Source organism: Tachysurus fulvidraco, chromosome 12, assembly GCF_022655615.1.
Source record: "Tachysurus fulvidraco isolate hzauxx_2018 chromosome 12, HZAU_PFXX_2.0, whole genome shotgun sequence".
Classification (NCBI taxonomy): domain Eukaryota; kingdom Metazoa; phylum Chordata; class Actinopteri; order Siluriformes; family Bagridae; genus Tachysurus; species Tachysurus fulvidraco.
In genome coordinates, this window is record NC_062529.1 from 5,606,132 (window position 1) to 5,625,392 (window position 19,261).

General features: G+C 38.0%; 1 protein-coding gene across 3 annotated transcripts in view; it reads left to right on the forward strand.

Annotated features, from left to right (window-relative positions):
- The window catches only part of spata17 (spermatogenesis associated 17), a 28,259-nt gene that overhangs the window by 5,524 nt on the left and 3,474 nt on the right, over positions 1-19,261 (forward strand). The window contains exons 5-10 of one of the 3 annotated variants that reach the window (XM_027173686.2): positions 925-1,028; positions 6,513-6,636; positions 8,306-8,482; positions 9,649-9,797; positions 13,042-13,177; positions 16,532-16,618. In XM_027173686.2, the coding sequence (XP_027029487.1) occupies positions 925-1,028; positions 6,513-6,636; positions 8,306-8,482; positions 9,649-9,797; positions 13,042-13,177; positions 16,532-16,588 (747 nt within the window). In that variant the 3' untranslated portion in view covers positions 16,589-16,618. Of the gene's footprint in view, positions 1-924; positions 1,029-6,512; positions 6,637-8,305; positions 8,483-9,648; positions 9,798-13,041; positions 13,178-16,531; positions 16,721-19,261 lie in introns of those variants that run through there. The other 2 variants (XM_027173684.2, XM_027173683.2) reach the window with 2 other exon arrangements.

Here is a 19,261-nt window from a genome sequence, read left to right on the forward strand (position 1 = left end):
ATATGGGTCAGCCATTATACAGCACCCCTGGAGCAGGGGGCAGAAGGGCCTTGCTCAAGGGCCCAACAGTGGCAGTGCAGCGGCTTGAACCCGGGCCTCCGTTCACCAACACAGTGCCTTCGTTCACCAACACAGTGCCTTAACCGCTTGAGCCACCGCTGCCTGTAGTCAATTAATTATTAAACTAATCCCATAAAAATCCAAACCTATAGTATTTATGATTATCTGTGTTTTGCTTGTTGATGTTTATTGGTTATTGAGTTTTAATTGTTAGACACTGTTTATTAATAGCTGTGCACTTTTTCCCATCTAGTTTTCCTCACTCACCCACATTCTTTCCCAAAATCCCAAAGTGTTAAGTTTGTTAATGGAAACCAGTGTTTACAAGGATGCACACATTTGTATTAGATCTAATTGAGGAGTACGCATCATCGATTTTACTCGTCTAAAAGGTCAGCCAGAACTTGGATTTGCAGCACGCAATTACTTTATTTCGAATTATCTATTGACTGCTGATCAATGCCAATTTTCATTTTGTTTTGTTTTTGCCTTATTATTTTTCTGCTGCTGTTGTTTTAATCTCCTAATTATCCTGAAGGACATGTGTCCACTCCGGTATAGGACTCCAGCACGAGTTGGAGTAATGCTGTCCTACACACTTAGCTGTGTAACTGTGTGTAACGGCCATGTCTAAACCTTCTTCATTTATGTCATTTCTTTCAGTGGTTAAGTCAATAACCTTATTTCTATTAATGAGCACATTTATCTAGCTGTGTAGGCGACCATACAGACAGAGCTACTTTGGAGTTAATTAAGCTCTTGAGTTAATTAAACTCTAGCTTTGCGCATTTAATGAGGGAAAAAAGAAGAAGCTAATGACAAACAATAATTCTGACAATTCTAAATGAAATATATTCTTGCCAGATACAACAGAGATGGAGAGGCTACTACATAAGGAAGTATGTTCACAATTACTATGCACGGAAGAGGTATTTGGAAGACTTGGCAAAGAAGAACGAACAAGTCAGGTGGGAGAAAACACTCAAGCATTTTATTTTGTATTATTACTTTATATTTGTATTATTTTATTTTATTATTATTATTATGATTATTATTATTATTATTATGCAATTTTTAGATTATCTTAGACTACACACAAATATATACAGGCAAAGAGAGAGAAATAAATGTATGATCTAAGATCTACGATGTTTACACAGTTCCCAACTATTTTGTATTTGTAAGTAGATTTAAATCAGATTTTCTATCAAAAAAAATTACTTACCTAAACTGTAAAATGTGCAGATTAAGCAACATGCCAGGCATTATTTGCCTGTGGGTTACTCAGAAGTAAAGGATACAGTTAAAATAATAAAATAAATTAGCCCTAGCTTCTGCGTTAATAAACTATGCATGCTTTGGGGCTGAAAATGATACCATCTTTTAGTTTTGATAAAAACTTGGAGTCACATGTTAATGTGGCCAATATATTTTGTGGGGAAAATATCTTAAGGGTTTTGCTAAAATTAAATGTGAATTTGTTAAGTGCTCCTTGGATCAGTAACTCCAACTCCCACCATCGACACCTCCAGCCACCAGAGACTCAACTCACTTAAGTGATGCTGCTTGCTTTTAATGGGGTTTCTCACCTATGAGTCACTTTCTCTAATGTGTATAAAACACTGAGGATTCAATTTCTGTTTTTTTTTAATGGCCTTTTACAGTATCCCATTGTGTTTGACATTCATAAAATAATTTAAAATAATTGTCTAGAATTAGAAAATTGCATACATGGTAATAAGCTTATTGTTATTATTATTATTATTATTATTATTATTATTATTATTATTATTATTATTATTATTATTAATATTATTATTATTATTAAATTACTGCAATATAAAGTATGCACCAAAACAAAGTGCCTCATCAGATCAGACTTGTTTCTACCAGCACGTCCCATAGATTCTTGTTCAGTCTGAGATCTGGGGAATCTGGAGGCCAAGTCAACACCTCTAAACTCTGTCATATTCCTTAAACCATTACTGAAACCTGATCTGACACACACTCACCTGGCTGACCAGATGATCAAACAGAAGACACGATTCTTCAGACCAGCTTATATTTACATTTACATTACATTTACAGCATTTGGCAGACGCCCTTATCCAGAGCGTCGTACATAAGTGCGTAAATCTCTAACATTGAATACATTAATGCTGGCTCACTAGGTTACATACTTAAGATACCATGAGTTTAAAACATTTGTTCAAAGTTACAATGAAGAAGCTTACCTTCTTCCATTGCTCCATGGTCCAGTTTGAAGTGCTTTTGATGGTGGACAGGGTTCAACATGGGCATGCCTGACATTTTTCACACAGCGAGCTTTTCTGTAAGAGCCAACTTAACACTTTCAGCAGTTTGTGCATCAGTATGCCTTGCACGCTCTTTAGTTTGTCACTGGTCCACGGGTTGCCCTTCCTTGGAGCAATTTTAGAAGTTACTAACCAATGCTTATGAGGAACACCACAAAAGATCTGCTGTTTTGGAGATGAGTCATGTAGCCATCACATTTTTTTTCCCTCTTGGTTAAGTTCATTGTTTATGTTCATTGTTTATGCACTGCTCAATCTATAATATGTGTCAATATATTTCTGTAACTACTCACTCACTAATCGATTGCACTGACTTTATGAAACGGTTCCACTTTGGGCTTGGAATCACACGATGATTGATACGTCACCCTTTAAAGGTCTCTGTAACAGGGCTTTAATTCATGTAGCTCTAGCAACCAAATAAATTATTCAGAATTTTACTAATGGTTCCCATTGAACACAAGGCAATTGGATCAAGCTGATAGTGACCCCCCTTTCTGTCACACACACACACACACACACGTGCTGCCAACAATGAAAGATTTCAACCAATAACAACAGGGGGGAAAAGAATCATCCTTGCCTATTCATTAGCTGAGACTTGATGACATGAGAAACTATGCTCCAGTGTCCATCTTCATCCCGCCGTCCTCTCCTGCATATCTTAATGAAGTCAAGGCCCAAGTTCACTGCAGTAATTCCACAGCAAGAGTTTGTGCAATATAACACTTCATCATTTGTCAAGAAGACACTTAAGGTTCTGCTGCTTAATAAGGGCTTCCTCTGGGCTTGAGTAATTAGAAGTGAGCGGCTTGCATATTTACTAAATGCGGAGTGTCATTGCCACCGCGGCCTGTTTCCCGCATGAATTATTTCTCTATCTGTAATAAACAGCTGGGTAATTATTACAGCCATAATCAGATAAATGTCTCTCTACAATGTTGTAGTAAGGCAAGTCTTTAACTCTTCAGCAGTGTCCGGGGGGGTAGTGGGGTGGGGATAATTGATGGACTACTACCGGAAAGGCTACTTTTGTGACTTTTGTATTCCTTTCAAGGGCATGTGAAAAACTGGCTTTCTTTTAATGTATTGCAAGCATTTGGAGAGTGTTTAAGGCACGTACCTTATCGCAGTAACAAAGAAATAATTAATGACTACAGAATGCGAAAACATTAAAATACTGCTTAATTTATGGAACAGTCAAACATTTTATATTGAAAGTTTAGATTTAATATATTTATATATTTTTAGGTTGTACTAAAGTCACTAAAATCATAATTGGCAGGTTATACATAATTATTAAAACCTTATGAGAGCTACAATGGATATAAAAAAATCTACAAAACCTTGTTTAAAGTATTGTAAAAAAAAAATCAAACCAAGATAAATCATGCCAGAATTTTTTTCTATCAATCAAAATTTTATTGGAAAAAAATTAAGTGAAAAACACTTCATCATACAGATTTTATGATTAAAAAAAGGAAAAATAAAATGAAAAAAATAATAGCTCCTATTTGGAGATTTGGCTGTGTTCAGAATTAAACAAATACATTCAATCTCATGTGCAAGTTATTATCTTACGTCTGACATCAATTAGATGATTCAGATTGGTTTCCTCCACAAAAAAGTATAGTATTGATCAAAAGAATTAGAAAACATTAGCTGTACTATGGATTAACAGCTTTTATTGTCATTTCAACCATATACACAGTAGATGACATGGTACCTAGTGAAATGAGACACGTTTCTTCAGGACCATAGTGCTACATAGAACAAAGACAGAGCTAAAGACTTGAGTAAGTCAGTCCTAGCCACATAAAGTGCATCTGTACAACCGGAATGAACACTTAATATAATATCAGCAGTTATATGAGGTATTATAATGAATTGTGCAAAACAGCAATTGACTGAAATGTGCAAGACAACATGTGCAAAGAGCAAAAACATTGTGCAAAACCTACATGTAAACAGTTTGATATGGGTGATGTGAACATGGATGTATTGGAAGTGTGTGTTTGGTGCAGATCAGTGTCGTCTGTTGTGTGTGTGTCTGTGCGTGTGTGTGTGCGCGTGTGTGCGTGTGTGTGTGTGTGTGTGTGTATTGTGCTCAGTACAGTTCAGTTCAGTTATTGAGGAGTCTGATGGCTTGTGGAAAGAAACTTACCAAACCATGTGGCAAAACGTGTTCTAATCTGATGAGTCCAATTCCATAAAGTACATCACCAAAACAACAACATAGCAGCAGGGTGCTGTTAGCGTCATGCTTTACATCTGCTTTTCTTCAGCCAGAATTAGGGCTTTTATTGAGGCAGCAGGAATCACGACTAGCTACAAAATCAGTAGATTTTAGTGCAAAACTTTACATTACATTTATGGCATTTGGCGCTCTTATCCAGAGCGACGTACAAAAGTGCTTTGAAATCTATCAATGAATACATTAACACCGGTTCACTAGTTTACAGACTTCGGGACTAGAGACTCAGTGGGGCGGTATGTGAGAACTTGAAACAAGTTGTGCAGTTGCATTTTGGATCATTTGCAGAGGACGAATTGCGTCCATAGGCTGACCTGTCAGTACTGAGTTGCAGTAGACCAGTCTGGAAATGACTGAAGAGACTGAACAAGTACCTGAGCAGCCTGTGTGGATAAAAATGGCTGATGTTTTAGAGAAGAATTCAACATGAGCATGTCACATTAGCAGCATGCAAGGAAAAGAACAGTTGAGTGTCCATGGTTACCCCAAGGTTGCAAGCCGTGAGATCAGATCGTTGTGTAGGGAATTGAAAAATCCTGACCTGGGGATGAGTCTCCTGGGATGAGCAACAGTACAAGGTCCACGTTAATTTGTCTCCTAGTAAGTTAAAGGTGAACACACATACAAATCAACAAGGAAATGGCTTAACTAAAGAATGTAGAATGTTTTTGCAAGTTTAGGGTGTGCATACTTATTAAACTCGGCTATGTATGGGTAAATTTTTCTTTCGTTTTTTTCATAAAAAGTCTTCTGAGTTTTTTACTTTATTTCTATATTTTGGAATTTGACATTGACAAAAATTTTTTGCTGGATTTATCTTTTTTCTACATCACAGATACCTTTTTTCATCACAGATACCTCTATACTTTCTTTTTTTTCTTCTTCTTCTTCTTTTTTTAATATCCATTGAATTTGCCAAAATGAACCCAAATCTTGCAAATTGCTTGTTGAAACACTTTAAGAATAAGCAGACCTCCTGCAAAAATGTTTTCGGATTCAGAAGCATGTACGTGTGTTGTGGTTTAAGGACGCACAAAGGTCATCTGTGCGAGCCACTCCCGTGTCTCCCCACTGGTCCATCAGCACTAATGAGCTTTATGTGTTTCCCCATCGCCTTCCTCAGACACAGATTGAGATCCCCTCTACGGTTACAAATCTGTTTGGCTTTTGTCCACTACAGTGCAATTAATAATAAGTGTGAGATATAGGTCAGCAAGGTCACACTGACAGACTATAGTACACAGACCAAAAAAAACTGGATTGATACATTACCTATTATTGTGCTTCCTAAATCCAATATATTATGTACTTTACAGAATATCGTTTATAAGGAAGCTGGAGCTAGGCAGAATAATGCAAATGAGATCAAGCCTGTTAGATTTCACTCCCCATTAATACACAAGTCCATTTCCTACAGACGAAGATGTCTCTGTTCTACATATTTCATTTCGTAATTTAATCTCTTGCACGGAGAGAAGGGGAGTTCTGCAAAAGCGGTGATTTTTAAGTGTCAGTACGCTCAGTTCTCTTATGATATGTAATAGAGAATGATAATTGAATAGCGAGAGCTTGGGCACGATGACGCCGCATGACTACCCACGTTTTCTGTGCGCTTGAGTGTGTACTGTACATTAGAACAGAAAGTTGTTATCCCTTACTGTATATCGTATGTGTTCTATTCTGCTACACTACCAACCAGCTGTGTGTAGAAATATACACAAATACAGACTGTTTTTTTTTTTATGTTAAATAATTCTATGTAAAAAGTATGATGAATGATGTAAAAAGTAGATGAGTAAATCATTTGTGAAGAAATATTAGTGGGGGTTTTTTATTGTTCCTTAAATTGTTTTATTTTCCTTTAATAAATTCCTGTTTTAAAGAAGAGAACTAGAGGAATTGGCAGAGCAGCAGAAAAGAGAACGAGAACGCATTGCTTTGGAGAAAAAGGAGCAGGAGAAATATATGCAAGCCCAGCGTCTTCACTTCCTCCTCAGCACCAAACAGGTCAGAACCACACACACACACACACACACACACACACACACACACACACACACTTTTTTTTATTGTTTTTTTAATACTTAATTTTCACTTTTAGTATTTCCCATTTTAGGTTGTGTGACAGCTTTATCTGCTTTTCACTGACACAGTGAATGTATGTGAGAGCACATACACTGCAGATATCTGGCAACATTTAGTGCATGTTTTTTAATCAGGTCAGTTGATTCGGTGTCCAGCAGTGATGTTTATACCGTCTCATGGCCTTTAACTCATGGCTTTTAAACTCATTTTTGTCTGTGGCATCTGTGGGATTACATCTACTGTCATGGCCATTAGAGCAAGAAGATGTCATTGGCAACATTCTGCAGTCGGTGTGCAGAAATTAAGTAATAAAACGTAAAGGTAAATGGAGAACAGATGTTCGGAAACAGCATGATACAGGATTTAAAGGGGGAAAGATGGGCAGTCGTCGAGTGGGCACTCCAAGAATAGCCCTCAACACAGATTAGCTGCAGTGTTTGGACAGATACTGCTTTAAAACAGCCCCTGTTTCTAGAAATCTTCATCCCTGTACCTTAATCAAGCACTTCTACTGCAGATTGTCAGCGTAGCCCATTAGCCACATCAGCTCCATCATCAGGTCTGTAACGGAATCGGGTACGGTGGTAGACACCTATCTCACATGCACATTATTCATCCTAGCACATAAAAAGCTATTGGAAAGGCCATGAACCTCGAGCTTAACCTCACTATAAAGCAAGAATGGCATCACTATCTTTAGGAGAAGCGCTCTCTTTCGCTTCCTCTGTCCTGCACTTTCTCTTAGTCACTCGCACGCTGCGTGTGTGTGCTAGGCAACTTCTGTTCCCACAGTCTGACCTTGTCTGAAGGAAATGAATGGGTCTCCGACGGTTCATCGTTAACCAGAGAAAATTCTGCCGGACAAAAGTGGCTTGTGCTGACATAGATGTAGCTGCTCAGTATGAGGGTCAACATCATTGCTCTTTTTTCCTAGAAGACTGTGGCAAGTTGGGAGTTTACAGTGTACCTACAGTCCCCAAAAGACCTGCAGTAGCATCTGGGGGAAAAAAAAGAAAACAGAAATGCCACAAAAGTACTATTAGTACGTATTGTAGCGCAGTTAATACATTATACGCCCAATGCGTGAAGGATACCCAGGATAACAACTAGACATTCCAGCCAGCTCACCTACAGCAAGGTTGAAACTTCCTGGAGGAAGCTAATGTTCATGCTAGCTGGAGGACTTGACAGGTGCTGAAGTGATAGATATACGTCTACTCACGGGAGGTGACAAGTATAATTGTTTTGCCGAGGTTGAGTGATTAAAAGCAGGTTCATTGTCAGTAAGAACGTGTGCATTTTTCGAGCAGGTTTTGCATGGATGCCTTCAATAAAAGGAGGTGATCAGATTGCAAAATTATTATAGTGAGAAAACACACATACACACACACACACACACACACACACGTGCACTCACACAAATGAGCCTTTTCAAGGCCAAAGGAATTGTTTGAATATTTCAGTACTTTGTTAGTGACGTATATTTTTTTAAGTGCGTGTGCATTTGTGTGTGTGTGTGTGTGTGTGTGTGTGTGTGTGTGTGTGTGTGTGTGTGTGTGTGTGTGTGTGTGTGTGTATGTGTGATCTACAGCGCCCAGGTGTGTTCAACTCACCGTTCCGCCCAGAGCCTGATGAGATGGAGCTGAGGTTAAGGGCATTAAAACCTTTGCGGACACGATCTGCTCCCAAAGAAACAGCAACCAACCAGCAGCCATCTGGCTTCTTGTCTAGCATAAAGAGACTACCACCAATACATAAGACACCACAGGTAGAGTCACCTCATGTCTTAACATGCCTCTAGTATGCTTCCTTTCATAAACCTAATGCTGGCTTGTCCTAAGTCTAAAACCTTGTCCAGACATTAATAAATCCTATTGAGTGTAAACACATTTGAGAACATTTGCCGATGGATATTTGCATCTGTGTTATTTACAACGCACGACTTTTACAGTGACCGATACTCATTACTGGGTTCTAGTAGTGTTAAACATGAGAGAGCAGAAATAAGACATGAGTCATTTCTTTTTATTAGAGGTCAAGTTAATCGGTGTGGGCTGTAGATTCATCAGCACATACTAGTAAATTAAGACAGACAGATAACAAGAAAAGATGTATTACTTATTAATGTTATACCCCATACAAAAATAAATAAATAAACACACCTCTTTCTTACTCATTGTAACTCTTCTCCGGCATGATAAGCATCGGGGAGTGATGGATTGATTATGTGTGCCATTTGGGGAAGCCGGGGGATTGGTCAGTGCCGGATGCTGATCTGGTCTCGATAGCATCAAGGGCATTTGTGCCTGCATGAATTAGCAACCACAATGTCTGAAGGTCACATTAAGAAACAAAGAGCAACAAAAAAACACAAGTGGATTTGAGCAGAGCAAAACGATGCTGTGAGCGTAACACATTGTCATTTCATTTGTGTCTCTGGACAGAGTCTATATGCTATACCATATGAAGGCCTTACTAATAAAAATAATTCCACTGAAAAAACATTTATTGTCTTTTTTAATTAACAAACCAACTAGGCCAAAAATCTGAGAAAAGAGTATGTCTCGAGTTTTAGTTTAGTTAGTATTTAGTAAAGTTTTTTTAATAATTTTTCTAAAATTCTTTTTAAATAGACATCTTGTATGTGTTTAGTATTGTGTCCATTTAATACCCTTTTGATATTATAGCTGAGGTTGTAGCAGATACCTCGATATAACACCAACCGTGCTGTGAGAGGTACCATATGGTGAAATATTTAGATTTTTTTTAACCTTTAATCCCATTCATGCTCATCATGCCTTCAGCATCGCTACAAGAAGCTTAATGCCACAACAGTAGAGGAACCTGGGGGCCAGTTGGCTGAAAGAGGGAATCATCAATAACAAGTAGGGTGAGCAATAAAACATTTACGTTATCCCTCCCCATTCATGTCAGGGGCCTTTCAGGCCAGCTGCAGAGGTTCAACGGCAGCGTCAGCGGCCCCTGGAGCCGAGTCTGCGCGTGGCCACATCCATCACGGACCTGGAGGAGGCCAGAGAGGAGCTGCGGCAGCGGGAATGGAGGTCTCGCCTCATCGACCAGCCGTGAGTCCCACACACACGTATGCAACACAAGAGCATTTAGACCAAAACTGTTTTAAGTGTAAAATCAAAGCTATACATATAAATCAAGATTTGACCAAGCAAGTAATGTAGTCATGGCCAAACACAGAATGAATATGTTTTAGGATTCAGCAAATTCAGTGACCACACTTCAGTGTTGAGGGTTCAGTGTATCTTTATGCCCGAATAACATATATCATACTGACAGCAGGCAACATGTCACACTGCATTTGATATTCAGATGTCATAAATTAGGATACTTAAATGCCAGCTGGTGGCTTTCCAGTAGCTCAAAAGTTGTTGCGCTTTATTTAAAAGAACACCCAACTCTGGCTTAAAGGGCAATAGAGCTTCTAGCTTTATCCTTCCAAACTTCCCGAACAGATGGTAAAACCTCAGAAGGGGCCACTTTTAAACAAGTTAGTGAGAAAATAACTGCACTCTTGAATAAAACACTGCTATTTCAGCTATTAATGTCCCACCACACGTATTCCATGCTCGCTGAAACATTATTAGAGCGCCTCTCAAGAATATAATGATTACACCGGATTATCATAATAACATTTTAAAACAATATTCCTTTAACAGTTTGGTTTGAAAGCCCTGGCATTTATTTAAATTACAAGCTTAGTGTGCAGTGTTTATTAATCAGGATGACTCCAACGTTCAACAGGAAATTAGCTAACCCTATTAACACAGACCACTGCAGCCAGGCTGTTATATGAGAAGTAGTTACTGTGCACATTTGGCCGCTCTGGGGCATGCCGAGGTGCGATTAGACCGTGTTTTTTGATTTTGTGTCCAGCTCATCCTGTTCTCAGTAATTCCTACTGAAAAAGTTTCTTTGAAAACACCATCTTAATTCAGTCTATACTGGGGAGTGTTGTGACAAATTCGAGCAGCTTCAGTATGGACTGGACAATAAAGCTGGCTGAAAGTGCGACTTTAATTATTTTGGCTGTTTTAATTTGCATGGAGCCTTGCAGCCTTTTGGGTTAGTTATTCATATGGAACATGCATTAATTGTTATTGCTCCACCGTGCTGTCGAATTCTCGATTCTGATTGGTCAGAAGGTGTTGATGAATATTCTGTGAGAGCAGCTCTGACAGTAGGGCTGGCTGCAATTCAGATCACAGGCTTATGTTAATCTGCTCATTCTAATATGTCTAATTCACACGCTGGATGATCCACATAATCAAAGTCTAATAATAAACAGATGCTAATGTGTAACAAAATAATAAAATGGCAGATAGATAGATAGATAGATAGATAGATAGATAGATAGATAGATAGATAGATAGATAGATAGATAGATAGATAGATAGATAGATAGATAGATAGATAGATAGATAGATAGATTAATAGATAGATAGATAGGTCTGTCTGTCTGTCTGTCTATCTATCTTGTGGACGAAGTCAAGTCTCAGCATTTGAATGTTTAGCATTACCTTAGAATTTAAAAGGCTGGTGAGGTTCCAGCACTTCATACCGTATGCTATAGCGCAAGTGATAAAAGAAAGGAACTTGTTTTCCAGGCATTCCACAACATTTACCTACCAACATTTTAATTAAACTTCTACACCGTGTACAAACAGGATTATGATTATCATAAACGCAGAGCTTTTAATCTTGCCATATAAAAAGTGGGAGAGAAAACTTCTCTTTCTCTCTCTCTCACACACGCACAGTCGCTCTATCACTAACTTTCCCCCTTTTTTCCTCTCTGTTTGGTGGCTGCCTAGTGTGTTGTCACTGCACACTGCCAAGAGATCCCCTGTGAGGAAGCCAAACTCCTCTTAATGGCTTTGAATGAATAAAAACTAGCCTATTAAAATGCAATTCAGAGGCAATGAAAGCAGTAAGTGAAACAGCCGGCTAGCAGCAGAAGCATTGTGTATTCGAGGACATTGGGGCCACATTAATTTTTACTCTGCGCTGTCTGTCCCATGTGCACATTAGCATGAGTTGCACTGTAATCTGTCTTGCAGGAGCGGCTGGTGTCTCTAGTGGGGAAGGATGTACGTATGAGGCCATTATTTAAAGTGCTGTGTTTGATGCAAACTTTTTTACTACCCTATCAAAATTTTTATCCGTTGTTTTTTGCTCCTTTATTAGGCTATTAGGCCATAATTATTTATTAGAGTATTATACATAGGTTCTCTCCTTGAGGTGTATATGGAGAATTAATTACAAAATCACGCTGATTCTTTTTTTTTTTTTTTTTTGACATTTTCTTCCGTTGTCAGATGTAACAGTACTTTACTTTTTGTTTCCCTCCACCGAACATGTCGTACCCTAGCCCAACCCCATGCATGATTACCCACAGGAGAAGAGGCAATTATAAAATATCCATATGCCAGGAATGATTTATAGACAGTTTACCTTTTACAAAGTGCTTTGATAAGAGCCATGTTCTTTCTTCCTGTTCAGTGACAGTTCCCTCTTCGTACATGGCTACTGTATGATCCTGGATAGTTTATTTTTTATTTTTTTATTTTTTTATTACACTCCAAAATGACAATTTAACACCTGTGGTTGTTGTCAGATCATCATTAAAATCTTATGAACATGACAAGGGTGGGGGATTAAAAGGGGCCTTTTAGTGCAGAGAAAGCTCACAGGAAGTGCCAGAATTGTTGGTTGTTTGTTTGTTTTGTGATGAGCCAAGCCAATGCCCAGAGGACGTTTAGCTGTGCTCATGCAGACACCTCTTGTACTGCGCCGGATAAATCTTCCTCCAGGCAACGTGTCTTGGGTGCAATTTACAAAATCAACCTCGCTGTAATTAACATCTGGCATTTTTCCTAAGTAACAGCCATTTGCATTGAACAAGTGCCCAACAAACACACAAGCGACTCTAACAACCCACAAGAAATCAAGCGATTAAGAAGCCATTCCGATTTGGACTGGAATCCATTGCGGTTCCAAGGGAGGAATGAGCCGACACGGTGATGTATAAGGGTTGAAACATTAGCTGTGAGTGGATGTGTTAGATAGAACTAGAGGCTATTGCTTCAATTTAGGACTCAAATTAAATCTCTACTGCAGATTGAGGCAACTGTAACAACATGGATGTTTCGTCATTTAATGCCATTTACAACTTTTCCCAACATTACAACACTAAGTTCCTTATATTCCTTAAATTACAAGCTAATTTGTAGGAAAAGCTCCTTCTATTACATCTATATTAACTTCAGGTTGGTTTTTTTTCTCCCACCTGAATAGATTTATGCCTTTCTCAAAGGCCCACCAGAACAAAGAATATGAGGCTCTTCTCCAAACACATTCTCCATATAAGAGGAAAGAGTACGGAACCAAGCACTTCCGAGAGGAGAACCAAGTCCAACTACAAGGGAAAAAGGTAGACTTATAGCACGGACAATCTAGAAATACACACACACACACACACACACACACACACACACACACACACACACACACATATATACATGATTAAACAGGGAAAAGGGAAAGACATAAAGACACATCTTCAAGACATGTCACAAATTTGTCAAATCCGACAGCAATTTTACAAATACCCAAAAGTAAATAAGAGGAAAAGAAGCTCTGTGGTCTCACAACCCCGAAGTCCTTACATTAGGTAATTGAGTGTGTCTTTGCTGAAGGCAGTTCATGGATGAAAGTTCTTTATTGGCTCTTACCAGCAGCCACTGCCCTCTGCATCCAGTGCAATTGCCTGGAAATACATCCTCCCAGAACCAAATAAATATGAGTGCCTACTACTGACACCACTCAGACATGTGCAGACAGTGTTTCAGACAGCGTCACATATTCGATCCCAGGAATACGAGACACTGATGCCTACATGCTATCCTTTCTATTAATCCATGTTTAAAGAGGAATGAATTGTTCCTCTGACACAACGTAGTGACTCTCTTCATTCTTTTTAAACCAGCTTCATATTCCAGGGCTGTAAAGCCTGTCCTGCTGGCGTTTGACAGTAATGAAGGCTCAGCGTAACAAGCGTGTGTGAGATTAGCATAATTGATGCAGCTGAGGATGTCACATTGAGGATTAGCACTGATCCATAGGTAGAAACCAGGTTCCTCCCACCATCAGGGGTTAGGCCCCACTGAGAGAGGTCTCTCAACTTAATGTCAAAGCACACACACATGCCTGTGCACACACACATACATTATGAAGTGCTTCGTCTGTGTTTTCAGGTAGTATTTAGTTTTAGTTTTTGTTGTGTTTTGGATTAAATCTCCTTCTTTTATCTGCACAGCAGGAAGTCAGTATAATTCTAGTTTTAGCATAATATTTATTCAATATTATCAGTCATTCCAAGAAAATACTGTTGACGAAAATGTAATGATTTAGTGACTTCTACTAAATAATTATGCCAACAAAACCTTAGTCATCAGCACTGATATGTGTTTCAGCACTGATATGTAGTTTATTACAGTGATTTAATAATCATTGAAAATCATTGACTACGATGATTTGACTACAATCAAATAATCATTGACTACGCTCACACGTGTTCACTTCCTGCTTGCTGAAGCTTTTAGGAGTCATTATAATGTCATTTTATTTTATTTTATTTTATTATTTATTTATTTATTTTCCCCACCATGTCCATGTTAATGTGGGACAAAAAGAAAAAGCTCCAACATGTAGGTTCCTACATCAAGTTGCACTCAAATTGTCTTTATCAGATCTCACTGAGCTGTTTGATATGTAAAAGTATTTCTACCTCTTTAACTCTCGCAGGAAAAGTTTTGTCCCTTGATAGCAATCCTAAACGTAAATTGAATCTAAAGAGGAAATTAAATGGCACTTATTACACTGTCTAACTAGTAACCCGGTGTCATTTGTCTGCGGCGTGATAAATGTGCCATATTTGCCTGCGGTTGCCGCTTAGCGGTGAGATATGCACCGCACACAAACCTGTCTTAATAATGAATTTCCACATCGTCTCATTCCTTTCTGCCTCACATTGACTCACAAGAAGATAATGATGGATATGGTTATTTTCAGGTGCATTTGTGATTAAATTATACCCATAATCTTCTTTTTTTTTTCTTCCTCTACATTTCTTCTTTCCTCTTCTACTTCTCCTCCTTAATATGGCACCCTGCGATGTGCTGAGATTAACACTCCTTTACCCATAATGCAGTGCGCTGTGATTGATCTCAATTGCGAAGTTAAAAAGGAAGATGGCAGAGGCCTCAGGCATGCTCACATACTGTACTGTACATAGCTAATGAACTTCTGATCCGTCTGTCTGCTTTTTTAAACATTTAAAATCTTAGTGTTCGTGTGAACAGCTGTCTTTGTCCAGTCTTTCACCCCTCGCTGGTTGACGTATCAGTTGCTATTAATGTTCATCCTGTATCGATGTACAGATCCTGAACAAAGAGAGTATGTGTGTATGTGCATACAAGCTTCTCGTGATGATGCCGGTTGTTGTTGATGCATTGTGAAAGTCCAGGTGGTGAGGATGACGGGTGATGCGTACCGCTTAATTAGCACATTAGTTAACACCCCCTTTGATGAGGACGGGCCTTCATCAGGCTGCCCTCTGCATGGTAAGAGCGTGTGTTTTTTGAGCTTTGCATCAGCACTGCTAGCACTAGCTAATTACAGAGCCTAATGAAGTGCAGACAGCGGCCGTGCCTAGCCGCAAAACCCTCACTATCACCTTTTATTAGACTTTCATCAATCACGCTTTTAAACCGATATACCTTGCTAGTGAAAGCACCTCTACACTATACCTACATTTTACCTTGCTCGCTTTTTGAATGTTGCTTCAGTAATTGCTTTTTGCGTCGCGTGTCTCAGCCAACACACCACATTGTAGTGGATCCAAGCAGGAAAATGTTTACCAGTGATGTGACTCTTGTATGAGGTGTGTTTTATGGGTTTGATACTCATTATGACAAACAAAGAGTAAAATAAAAAGTCAAACTTTTTTTATTTTTCTTAAGTGTTCCAATAACCAATCACACACACACACACACACACACACACACACACACACACACACACACACACACACACACACACACACACGTCTAGGCTACATTAGAGACCAAAGAGGCTCTGGGTGATTCACTATAACTGTTTTATAGGGTGATAAAAAAATTCCCAGCCCTTTCATTTGCCATGTAATAAACAAATCTCCAGACGTCTCGCTCTCCTTTTTTTTTTTATTTATCTTAGGTATGTATCAATTAACACTGCACCTTCTTTCATCATGTCAGCATTTTCCTTTTTTTAATCACTGCATACAAATAATGTCAATGAAAAAGAACTTGACACATTTAAATGGGCTTCTTACTTTTTTATATTTAGCACAGAACAGTTCTGACTCAGATCAGTTGTACTATAGGTTTTAAAATATTATTTCACTTTTCAGGAAACCCGATGCCGTAATGAAATCCAGTGCACTTTTATCTCTGAACGAATCAGCCTGTGTTATGTATGTATTTAGTCTTGGACCAGCTCACTATATTTCCTGCTTAAGATCTCTCTTATTCTAATGCTTGCTGTGTCCAGAAATTCTAACAAACAAGAAAAAAATAATAACACAACACGTGATCAGTATCTTTCCAGTGCAAATAGGAATCAAAGCTGGAAAACTTTCAAAAGCATCTTTGCATTAAGCGAGTGCCAGAGACTCACCCTTGCATCCGGCACGCTCTTTAATAATTATGCTCCACTGAACCCATATACTCCTGTCTTCTTTCAGGACTGTACGCTTTCCACACCAGCACCAGATCTCAAGCCTTCAAACAGCCAGACATGACAGCTTCCTTCCTTTTGAATCGTGAGGAATGTAAGAAAGAATAACGTAGAACGTAAACAAAGAAGAAAATGAAATTACCGTTTGATTATTTTGTAAAACAAAAAATAATAATAATAAAAGGAAAAAAAAAGATGCAGGTGTAATCCGAATGGTGTATGAGACTAGTAAAAAAAAACACACTTGCGTATATTGATGAGAAAAACAGGATAAAAAAAATTGCATTATTACAGGCTTGCCTGAGTTTATCAAATCATTCACTGTGAATTTTTTTACAGGGTTTTGTTTATTTTACAAGGATTTTTATTTAAAGAAATTAATAATGCACAACATTCATATTAACCAAAAATTTGATTATTTTTCAGGTCTCATTATGTTTCAAAACAATCCATTATTTGTATTAGTCGGAACACAGACACGATCAGTAGTTACCTGGCTTTTTTTTTTTAATCCCGTTACGTCTCGGTTGAACAAGACATTGAAAAACGAGCCGGATTAAAGAGAAGCACCCGCAAGAAGGAGCAGCACCGCTTTACATTTCCAAATCATTGTTATGGGGAACTTAGGGAGACGAATGAAAGCACTAAACCCTGGTGAAAGAGTGGGATCAGCGTCCACATTCCAGCATGTGCCGGAATTTAATTGCACAGCCTTTGAGCTTAGTTGAGATCTGGATAAAAGAGAGTATTAAAAAAATCTGTGGTTGTTATTATTAGTAGTATTATTAGAATATTAAGGCACGGTATACAGAATGACAGATTTGATGCTCACAACTTGTAATTAACTCTCAGAATGTTAATGTACTCCTCAAACATGAGCTCATGTTCGTGAGTTTCTGTCAGTTCTCCTGGTGTCAGCATGGGGTTCCTCTCAGGTTCCTCTCCAGCTTCCTCCCTGCCAGTAGGTGAATCGGATAAGATGCCTTGCCCTCAGCACTCGTTGTCCTGAGTGGGGTGTGGTAGCTTAGTGTTGCAGGTGTTGGACTACCGATCAGAAGATTGCAAAGAGCAATCCCAGGTCCACCAAGGTTCGCTGTTGGGCTCCTGATGTCTCATCTAGGGTTCATTCCTACTTCACACATAAGGTAGCTGGGATTCTGACAACTCCGGGATCTGTACCTACCGTAAGGATCTGTACCTACTGTGACCAGGATAGAGCAGATACTGTGGAGCAGGAGATACTAAAAGGAAACAGGAACCACAATGGTTATTTTGAACCTGCTTGAAAAAAAGTTTTTACACTTAAGAGAGATGCAGCAATTCAGTCGTTACCTCGAGGTAACATAATGAAGAAAACCAAAATATTTCGATATACTGTCAAATACTGTTGAGATATAAAGTCTCAAACTTTTTAGCAATGTACATAAAATACGGATGAGTTTATACCTAATATATCTAAGTCTAGATTTTCACATCAATGCTCAAGTGCACAGGAGTTCTTGAGCTATATTTAATATGCACAATATGTCAATAGACACTCCTCCCTTCTCTTCTGGTCTCATGTCACTTTCTATGAGACACTCAGACAGTCAGGTCTAACCCTCTGGTGTTAATAATATTACATTAACACGTACTGTATGATTTCTTTCTTTGTTGCCACGTTTCAGCAAAGATTTGTTTGTTTTATTTTTCTTTCCGTTTCTATACTTGAACCTCTTCTCAGCCTAAAGTTGAGTCATCACATGGGAGAGATAAATAAATAAAATAAGAAGATAAAATAGGACTTTTGGTATGTGGGATGCATATTTCATCAAGCATCTGAATAAAGCATCTGAATTATTATGCATTGCCATCTTGGGCTTGGACTGATTACCATATACCATAAAGGGCTTCTTTTTTTATCGGTCTAGCCCTGATTGTTTTTTTGCCTGTAGATATTTTTGCTTGTAGATATCCTGTCCTAGCACCAGAAGACTTTCTCTAGAAAAAAATAGAAAGAAGCACCATACGAAATGTACTTTTGCTTTCCATCTGAATTTCATATTTGCGGCATGAAAAGGTCCAAAATCAGATTTTGAGGTTTTGGATGTTTTTTTGTTTTTTTTTTTACACCTTTTTATTTACTTTTTTTTTTAAGTGTGTTAATACAATTATCTTACACTCTTCTGTTCTGTAACACAAACATCTTTACATAAATACAGAAAGTGCATAATTATTTTTTCAGAATAACGGTTCACATTTTTTCTGGATCAGATGCTTAAAAACCCTTAAAAAGTCAAAAATAAAATTTCTAACTGTTTCGTATTTTTAAGAACATTCCTGTCAGTTGACACAATGCTAAACACATCTGTATTCAGACAGTGTGAACAAAAACATCATTGAACATCTGTGGGATGATATTTAATTATTTTACTTCTGAATATGAAAGAGTTCCTATTTTTTATTTATTTTTTAATTGCTACAGAGAAGCTACTACTGAAACTAATAATAAAATATTTTATAATAAAAAGAATTATAAATAATATTAACAATAGTAATTATTATTATTATTATAACTAATGATATTTACAATTTAATTTATAGGGCACATTATAACTGATATTTCAATTATATTTTTATTTACAGTAAGTGAGTTTCCCTTGTTATTATCTATCTGTCTGTCTGTCTGTCTGTCTGTCTGTCTGTCTGTCTGTCTCTTAGTTAACTAGTAACTAGTAATAAATGAAATGAGCAAAGC